Below are 9,856 nucleotides of genomic sequence, written 5' to 3'. Positions count from 1 at the left end.
CACACACAAATATTAAACATTTAAGCTCCTCTTCAGATAAAACGCTTAGCTCAGATTCAACCACTGCCTTATTCACACGACACGAGTATGCCACAAAATCTTCTTGTTTCGTTTTCGCCATATCTATGCACTTAAAACGCCTTTCCATCTCGGAGCACGGTGAGCCAAACAGCTTCTTTAGCTTTGTTACAGTTGTGTTGAAATCAAAATCACCCAGCTTGGACGGTAGTATGTGTGAAACGTATCGCTCGTGCTCTACCATCCCAAGCTTTCGCAGCAACAATCTTACACGCATGGCATCATCCAGCTCTCTCGCATCATCCACAAACAAACTTCCGAAGCGTGTAAACCATCCGGCAAAAAATACGCGATCATCCGGATTGTAACGGAACTCTTGCACGTCCTTCGCTAACGCTTCGATTACACTCTCTGATCCTGTCGGTTGCGGAGACTTTAAAGTTGCGAAAACTTTTGTCATGAGCTGCTCTTGCTGTTGTAAAAACGCCTGCTGTTGCTGGTGTAGAGAATCTTGCTGTTGCCGAAATATTTCCTGTATCCAGTTGGCATTAAGGCTTTCTTGCTGCTGCTCAACATGGCCGTCGCGCGATGGCCGGCCGTTCTCCATTTAACACAATGCAGCACCGCACGTAGATATGAATTAACACGGCTTTCCAGCACAATACGTTGTTCCCGTGTTTCCTTTGTCCTCGTCGCCACTTTTGTACTTTTAAAATGGTATGGATTTATTATCTACAATGTAATATAATACATAAGTTAGTACACTTAAAAACCAATAACAAACGGGATTGAAATACGTCCGTCGTACGGGCCGGTCGGGAGCGAAGAGACCGAAACTCGTCACTCTCTCGCTGATAGCGCGTATCATCAGGAGTGATCGGTTTATCCGTCAACCGATCGGCAATCGCGACACAGGGTGTTCCCAACAGTTGGGTATGTTACCAACGGATACAAAGTCTGGAACCCGAGAAAGAGAATACTGTTTACGTCGCGGGATATTGTGTTTGATGAGAAGATGCATAACACAGGACCAATAAGGGCTTATTCTGTTCCTGATGAAGACACAAATAATGTACCGGATGATGTATCTGAGCTCTCGGATTACTCGTCGGCAAAAGCCAGCGAACAAAGGAGCGATTCCGAAGACGTATCTACTGATGAAGGCCACGATAACGTCAATGACGCGCTCCCTTCGCAAGTTAGTAGTGGACATGGCACTCCAGAAGCCTCCATAAGGCGAAGCGGACGGGAGCGCAAACTTCCCGGTAAGTTGAAAGACTACATAACTGATTATGACGGGAATACAGGCTGTGCGCTACTTACAGATTCAGCGGAGGATTCAACGAAGGAGTTCGCGTTGGATGCTGAAGCATATGTGGACGAGATTCCAGCTACGATAGTGGAGTTAAAGAAACGTAGTGACTGGAATCATTGGAAGAGGGCCATTGAAAGTGAGATCGATTCACACAAACGGAATGATACGTGGGAATTAGTACCAAAACCGGAAGGGAAGAATTTGGTAAACTGCAAATGGGTTTTTAAAATTAAGCGTGATGAGGCTGGTAATGTATATAGATACAAAGCTAGGCTAGTAGCTAAAGGTTGCTCCCAAAGAAAAGGGTTTGACTATGACGAAACATATGCACCCGTAGCGAAAATAACCACTGTTAGAACGTTGTTGGCTGTGGCCAACAAGAGAGGGTATTATATGCATCAAATGGATGTGAAAACCGCCTTCCTAAATGGTTTGCTTAAGGAAGAGATTTATATGAAGCAACCGGAAGGGTTGAGTAGCGAACACCCAAATATGGTTTGCAAATTACGCAAGGCTCTATATGGCTTGAAGCAAGCTCCTAGGAACTGGAACGAAGAATTTGATTCGTTCATAACCAGTATCGGCTTTACGCGGTCAAGTGTAGATACATGTATGTATCTGATGAGAGAAGAAGAATCAGTTGTCTATCTGTTACTGTATGTAGACGACATAATCATTGCTTCAGATGAGATAGGTCTCATAGAAAAGCTGAAACAGCGTTTACTGAAGAAATTTGAGATGACGGACATGGGCGAAATTAAACTCTTTCTGGGCTTAAAGATTGATAGAGATATGATCAAAGGGACATTGAAAATTAGCCAGTCCAAGTACATTCAAGATCTATTACAACGATTCGGCATGACTGATTGTAATGCGATAGCTACACCGTTAGAACCAAATTTGAAACTCGAAGCTAGGAAGTCTGACAAAGAACTGACGAAGAAACCGTTCAGAGAGCTTATTGGTTGTCTAACGTATCTGGCGCTAGCCTCGAGGCCAGATATAAGTGTTGCAGTGAATTATTTAAGTCGCTTTCAGTCCGCAACAACCGAGATTCACTGGAATCATTTGAAAAGAATATTGCGGTATCTTAAAGGAACGATCAGTTTAAGTTTGGTTTATAGTAGATACGGCGAAGATAAACCGTTGTTAGAATATGCTGACGCTGACTGGGGTAATGACACAGAGGATCGCCGATCCATATCTGGGAATATTTTCAAAGTTTTTGGAGCTTGTGTGTCCTGGATGACTAGGAAGCAAACTACAGTGTCATTGTCGTCAACAGAAGCAGAGTATATCTCTCTGAGTCAGGCAGTATGTGAAGCAATATGGCTGAAGAATTTATTGAAGGAATTAGGAGTTATTTTCAAGTATCCTATTCCAATGTTTGAGGATAATCGATCTTGTATTCATATTGCTGAGGAACCTAAGGATCAAAAGAGAATGAAACACATTGATATTCGCCATCACTTTATAAGAGAAAAGATAAGAGAAGGAACTATTAGGATTCAGTTTAAACCTAGTAAGGAACAAATAGCAGATATATTCACTAAAGGATTACCGAGACCAGTTTATGAAGAACTACGAAAGAAGATAGGAATGTTCGGTTGAGCGGAGGTGTTAAGATACAACTGTTCGGATGGTTCGATGTGCTGTTCAAGGGGGGACGTCTGCTCTGGTCGAATGCGTTTTGGGTTCTTGGCGTTTAAATCCTTCCATTCTCTATTAAACGAGTTACGTTGAGCCAATCGACACAATACCCATTCTGCCTGCTGCCGTTCTGCCGTTGAAAGGCCCTCACCAAACTTAGGCTGGACCTTTGAGCTGCTTACTCTCATTTGCAAAGCATGTATAAACCGCAAACAGTACCCAACTACCATGCGAAGTTTTGAGTATGATCCGTAACGGGTGAACAAATGGTCAATAAATCCTTCTTCATCCAGTGAAGAAAGTATTAACTCGTTGGAACGTTCTTCACCCGTCTCCAGAGTCTTAGACTCCGGTACTGTTGGCCAATTTTCTTCTGTCGATGCCAACCATTCTGGCCCCGACCACCATGATGTTGACTCCATAAACGTTGCAGGATCGCAGCCTCTAGACACCACATCGGCTGGATTCACCACTCCAGGCACATGTCTCCAGCTGGCTCCTTCCGTAAGGTTTTGAATCTTCGAAACCCGATTCGCAACAAATGTCTTCCACCGACTTGGAGGGGAATGAATCCAATGCCAAGTGGTCATCGAATCGGTCCACAGGAATGTAGGCTCATCGCGGCCAATTGCCTGTTTTACTTGCTCGTACAATCTGCTTGCCAGTAACGCGCCACAGAGCTCCAAACGTGCAATGGTCATCCTCTGAGATAACGGTGTCACCTTGGATTTTGAAATCATCAGTCGAACTAACACCTCTCCTCTGGTCGAGACACTTCGAACGTAGCAGCACGCACCGTAGCCTTTCTCTGATGCATCGCAGAACAGGTGATACTGCATCGATAACGTATCACTCTGAATAACTACCCGTGGAATGCGTACCTTTTCCAAGAGATGTAGCTGCATAAAAAATGACATCCAATCTCGAGCCAACTGTTCCGGGAGTTCTTCATCCCATGGCCAAGCGCGCTTATCTGTTCCCTTCAACATCCAAATTTGCTGCATAAAAAGCTTGGCCTTCATCTTAACCGGATCTATGAAGCCGAGTGGATCGTAGATACGTGCAATACATGCTAGCACCTGTCGTTTCGTGCATTTGCTCTCCTGTATCGGTAGCTTAACCTGGACTTGTAAAATATCCGATTCAGGTGTCCACAATAATCCAAGCGTCGAAATAGAGCTGGTCTCGGCTGCCAATTCATGCTGTGGGTTGGTTGCTCTTTGATCTTCCGGAATATCTTTCAGCGCTTCTGGGCAATTGGATGCCCACTTTCTTAAACTGAATCCTCCGCACGAAAGTAACTTATTTAACTGCCCGGCCATTTCTTGTGCATCACGTGTTGTCGTTGCACCGGACAGCAAATCATCGACGTAAAAATCTGCCTTGCATGCCATTGCCTTCGGAAACTTGGTGCCATGATCATCAAAGATTCGCTGCAGGGTTCGGATGGCTAAGAACGGAGCACAGGCCGTGCCGTATGTGACCGTGTTCAACTCGTACACTGCTATCGGCTCATTAGCATCGCTGCGCCACAAAATTCGTTGCAATGCCTTATCGCAGTCCTTCACGAGTATCTGACGATACATTTTTTCCACATCTGCCACTACAGCTACTAGTTTCATCCGAAATCGCAGCTGTATCGATACAACGTCGTCTTGTAGTTGCGGATCGGTTAATAGCACATCATTCAGGGACCGACCAGAAGTTGTTTTACATGATGCGTCGAATACAACTCTGCATTTAGTGGTGGTGCTGTCCGTTTTCCAAACCGCATGATGTGGAAGAAAGAAAGAAGGTCTTAAGTTATTTGTATCGATTTCTGCATACGTACCCAAATATGACATGTGTTTAAGATCAAGGTACTCTTTCATAAAGGCTTTGTAAGCGTCGTCGAGCCTGCAGTCCGATTTTCTTCGCCTTTCCATAGCCATGAACCTTTTCAGTGCAGTTTCTTTGGATTCTCCAAGTGTCTTCCAATCGAACCGTTTGAGCAGCTGAACCACGTATCTGCCTTCCTCGTTCTGGTATGTTGTTTCTTGGTAGCTGCGCTCGCATTGTTCCTCTTCCTTTGAGCGAATTCTTTCTGTTGGAAGGTCTTCCAGCATCACCAACCGCTTCATTGCCGTATCAAAACTATCGTCTTCAACAGCACAGCACGCAATATGGGCTTCATCAATACTTCCTTTAGGATGCTCAAACACAGTGCCACTAACTATCCATCCAAGATGAGTTTCGAGTAGCTTGGGTAAGTGGGGCGCGAGTTTGATCTGACCTTGCTTCAACATATCGGCAAACACTTCCGCCCCCAATAAAAGATCTATTGATCCAGGCTGGTAGAATGATGGATCTGCCAATTCCAATCCTGATGGAACATTCCAGCCTTCGACTTTCACGTATCTCGATGGGAAGTTAGCTGTTACCCTTGCCAGTACTAAAAACTCCAGCCTCTTAACAAATGTGGTTGTTCTAGATTTGACAGTTGTCGAAACCAAATTGTTCGCGGTCAATGCAACGGTTCCCACTCCTGACAGCGGCTTGTGAACTCGTTCCTTCTTTAGTTTTAGCTGCTGAACCAATCTTTCGGACATAAAGTTAGACTGGGCTCCCATGTCCAGGAGGGCTCGTGCAGGAATCGTAGAACCATTAACCCCTTCTACCAAAATAAGAGCTGTTGACAACCAGACGGTTTTTTGTGGCTTCTCTACCTTGTCCTGAAGTGTCGCACTAATTGGCAGCGCTGATGTCTCTGAGCTTGTTGATACTGGAAACTCTCCCTGCTTGATACACAATAAAGTGTTATGCCTTCCATTGCAGTTTAAACATCTGCCATGCATTCTGCAAAATCGTATAGAATGTCCTCTTCTTAAGCAGCTGAAGCATAACCTAGCTTCCTTCGCAACCGTCTGCCTTTGGGACAAGTCCATGCTTCTGAATGAGGTGCACTTCGCCACATTATGATCAGCCTTGCAGACCGGACAGGTATTAGAGGCTGCCTTGGGAGTTTGTGCTGCACATGCTAAAAAGGTCGCACTTTCTTTCTTCTGACGCGCTGCTGCATAACTACGTGGTGATGAACTGCCGACCACCCTTGCCGGCCTTGTGTCTACAGCGTTCGTTGTGTGTGTGGTGCAGCTACTTAGTATTTTCACTCGTTTCTCGCAGAACTCAATCATACGTTTATACGTGTCTGCCTCATGATCGGCAGAATATTGTTCCCAGGCCATCAAAGAAGCAGAATCTAGCTTGTAGAGAATCAAACTTGTAAGCGGAGTGTCCCATTGATTTACCGGCTCATTCAACCTCTCCATCCCTCGTACCAGCCGCCTGGTCTCATTTACAAGACGTGCCAACTCCTCAGCGCTTGACCCGTTCATAGACTCCAGTTGGTAAAGTGCCTTGAAATATTCTCGTTTTATTCTCTTAGAATCATCAAAACGCTGTAGCAATGATTTCCATGTTGACTCGTAGTTTTCTGCTACTAACTGCGTATGATCGTATGGTGTTGCTGCACTTCCCTTCAACGCCGTCAACAGATACTGCAGTTTTGTTACATCTGGGAGTTCTATCACTTCATGAATCATAGAGGTAAAACGATCTTTAAAAGTGAGCCATTTCGTTGCATCGCCGTCGAATGAAGGCAGATTGATTTCGGGAAGTCGTAATGGTGTATGCGTCACTGATGTTTGAAACGTACTGCTAGCCACAAGATTTGTTGCATCTACTCGTTGTTGTGCGCACAAAAAACCCTTCACCTTCATATATTTTGTCATGAATGTCCTTTGATCATTCCACATTTCGTCTTCGACGCTTGACTCTTCGATGAGTAACTGTGCTCGAGCATCTGTAAATGCATTTTTCACTTCCTCTAACTGTTCTAATTGCACTGGGACCTGGTCACTATCTCTGGCTGGATCGTAATTGTTCACAAACTCTTCGTAAATGTCAATGCTACGCAAACTATCGCGATATAAGCGCTGCAGCTGCTGTAATTGTTTCTGTTGCTTGTCCCCTGCAGGCATTTTAAATATTTTTCACTTCCTTCGCGATAACAAAAAAGGATTACGAAATGAACGCGAAAATCCACACGTATTATTACGACCGACACTGTAAACGATTCTCGATGAACACTTCACCTTCACTGATGAACCCTGTCGTACTCTCAAAGCTGTTCACTCTGACGCGTTGCGTTGTAAGGTTAACGTACTTAGTTCTTTCGCACTAATACCACTATCAAGCCACGTGTTGACCACACACTGAATTCTATAATTTGAACCTTGCTATCGGCACAACATCAATCTCTGCAAGCAAGCTTGTTCCACACATCACGGATAAAGCTTCAAAAATTGCCACTACCGCCGTTCCTGCCTAATCACCGTGGGTTAGTTGCAATGGCTGCTTCTATCCTTATCGAAGAACTTGCTACGGCACCGAACTGTTCATCGATGAACTTTCCTTCCAGCGTACGAAACACTACACTAATACCACTGCTGTAAACACACTAAACCTTGTGCAATGTCCGTCCTTGATAGTTCACTAGTTCACCGACAAATCGAAAGGTCAACACCCTGAACCCACGCTTAGTTAAGTCCGCGTGCAATTACTTATCTGCATTCGAACAAATTACTATGTGAAACTTAAACAAATCACAAATTCCCCTTGAAAACAAATAAAAACACTGTCGTTCTCCGTCCTTACACCTTCGCTGGTTACAACTGACACAATTCCCACATAACCTCCTTACGACCACAAAGTCTGATATAAGTCGGTAGGTTTTAGCTTGTACTGACTATCCGACTTTGTGGTCTTAAAGGAAAATTGGTTCCGAGACGTGCTATTTTATCTCATGTCGGTAAAAAAAAATTATGGGAGAAAAATAAATTGTTGAAATATTTCTGAAATGACTGGAAATGTTTCACCTTTTAACTGATTTGTGAATGATTTCATCAGCTTTGAGATTTTTTTCAAAATTCGTTCAGTTGCTTGCCATTTTGATTCATCGAAGAATGCTTTGACAAATTTTGCTTCGTCAATTGACAATTGTAGGCGTGCATTGGTGCATATTGCGTGGTGTAGGTTTTGTTGTTGAAAAAGAATGGCATTTTGTATAGAAGCAAAAGGTAATTAGCAGCACTCAGAGAACAGTGCGATTCTGTCGGAGTGTCAACCTTTGACCACACTGTTCATGGGAAGTTTTAGTCCTTCTTCTATTTGTCCTCTAGGATGAGATGAAATCATGTGCTGATATTCTCATTTATTTTTAGATGCGGTTGAATTTGCCATCGACGATACATCTGCCATCGACGTAGAAGACCATATCGCTTCTTCTTCCAGTTCTAGTCGGTGAAAATTACCATGAAATGTAGGTATTGTTTTTTATTCTTTCGACGGTGTCTTGCCCGCGCAACATGTGTAAGAAGGAGAAAAAGCATAGCTTCGATGTGTTCGATTGTTGTGTCAAAAAACTTATCGAAAGTCAACGAATAAAAGTCTAAAAAATTTTGAACGAATAATTTAAATTGTTGATTTATTTCATTTCAAAAGTGGTTGGATGAAACGTTTCAAAACTCAGCTGAAAAATTTCGGGACCGTGAATGAAACATTTCACATTTATGGTTTGTTTGTTATAATTATGGCACGCTTTTTTTTCATCCACGAAGTCTGTTAATTACTGCTGTAAGTGTACATATAAGTCTACATATACGACTCCGTATATAGGTCGTAGTAAGGTCGGATATCGCTTTTTGGTTATGTGGGAAAGTTCTTACGAGCGCAAGCGCAAATTGTTCACAACAACACCAGGACGATAAACACTATAACTTTGCACAAAACCAACGTAACTTAAACAACAATAGGAACGGTAACTAACAGGAACGATCCGGTTCGAAGGACCAAATGTTCGGATGGTTCGATGTGCTGTTCAAGGGGGGACGTCTGCTCTGGTCGAATGCGTTTTGGGTTCTTGGCGTTTAAATCCTTCCATTCTCTATTAAACGAGTTACGTTGAGCCAATCGACACAATACCCATTCTGCCTGCTGCCGTTCTGCCGTTGAAAGGCCCTCACCAAACTTAGGCTGGACCTTTGAGCTGCTTACTCTCATTCGCAAAGCATGTATAAACCGCAAACAGTACCCAACTACCATGCGAAGTTTTGAGTATGATCCGTAACGGGTGAACAAATGGTCAATAAATCCTTCTTCATCCAGTGAAGAAAGTATTAACTCGTTGGAACGTTCTTCACCCGTCTCCAGAGTCTTAGACTCCGGTACTGTTGGCCAATTTTCTTCTGTCGATGCCAACCATTCTGGCCCCGACCACCATGATGTTGACTCCATAAACGTTGCAGGATCGCAGCCTCTAGACACCACATCGGCTGGATTCACCACTCCAGGCACATGTCTCCAGCTGGCTCCTTCCGTAAGGTTTTGAATCTTCGAAACCCGATTCGCAACAAATGTCTTCCACCGACTTGGAGGGGAATGAATCCAATGCCAAGTGGTCATCGAATCGGTCCACAGGAATGTAGGCTCATCGCGGCCAATTGCCTGTTTTACTTGCTCGTACAATCTGCTTGCCAGTAACGCGCCACAGAGCTCCAAACGTGCAATGGTCATCCTCTGAGATAACGGTGTCACCTTGGATTTTGAAATCATCAGTCGAACTAACAACAACCGAACGAGAAACAAACTATAGAATGTAAACCCATAGTATATATCATAGGATTAGGAGCTCGACTAGAATAAACGTTTCAGTTTGAAGTGAGCCACCAACCAGAACAGATCTACTCTCCGTATTTTTCTCTTATTACATTAACAGCTCTGTTTCGCGGCGTGACGCCATCCGCTTCACTAACGCAATAGTCGCTCAACACTGGA

At 43.9% G+C, this 9,856-nt stretch overlaps 1 protein-coding gene across 1 annotated transcript; it reads right to left on the bottom strand.

The window, feature by feature from the left end:
• Positions 1 to 907: 907 nt before the first annotated feature.
• On the bottom strand, positions 908 to 4,569 carry LOC118507112. Its single transcript, XM_036045114.1, has 2 exons — positions 3,780 to 4,569; positions 908 to 975 (listed from the first exon to the last, which is right to left on the bottom strand). Exons 1-2 carry the CDS (start codon positions 4,567 to 4,569, stop codon positions 908 to 910), a joined length of 858 nt encoding a protein of 285 aa, XP_035901007.1.
• Between the last annotated feature and the right edge of the window lie 5,287 nt (positions 4,570 to 9,856).

The sequence above is a fragment of the Anopheles stephensi genome, chromosome 2, assembly GCF_013141755.1.
Source record: "Anopheles stephensi strain Indian chromosome 2, UCI_ANSTEP_V1.0, whole genome shotgun sequence".
Taxonomy (NCBI): Eukaryota; Metazoa; Arthropoda; class Insecta; order Diptera; family Culicidae; genus Anopheles; species Anopheles stephensi.
This window is presented reverse-complemented; position numbering and strand designations above follow the sequence as displayed.

Bases quoted from the DNA above. Each gene is read 5' to 3' on its own strand.
- LOC118507112 (XM_036045114.1), bottom strand. From the start codon at position 4,569: ATGTATCGTCAGATACTCGTGAAGGACTGCGATAAGGCATTGCAACGA. The intron at 976-3,779 runs GTGCGTGCTGCT...CTCGGGTTCCAG, and splicing joins TGCATCAGAGAAAGGCTACG to ACTTTGTATCCGTTGGTAAC.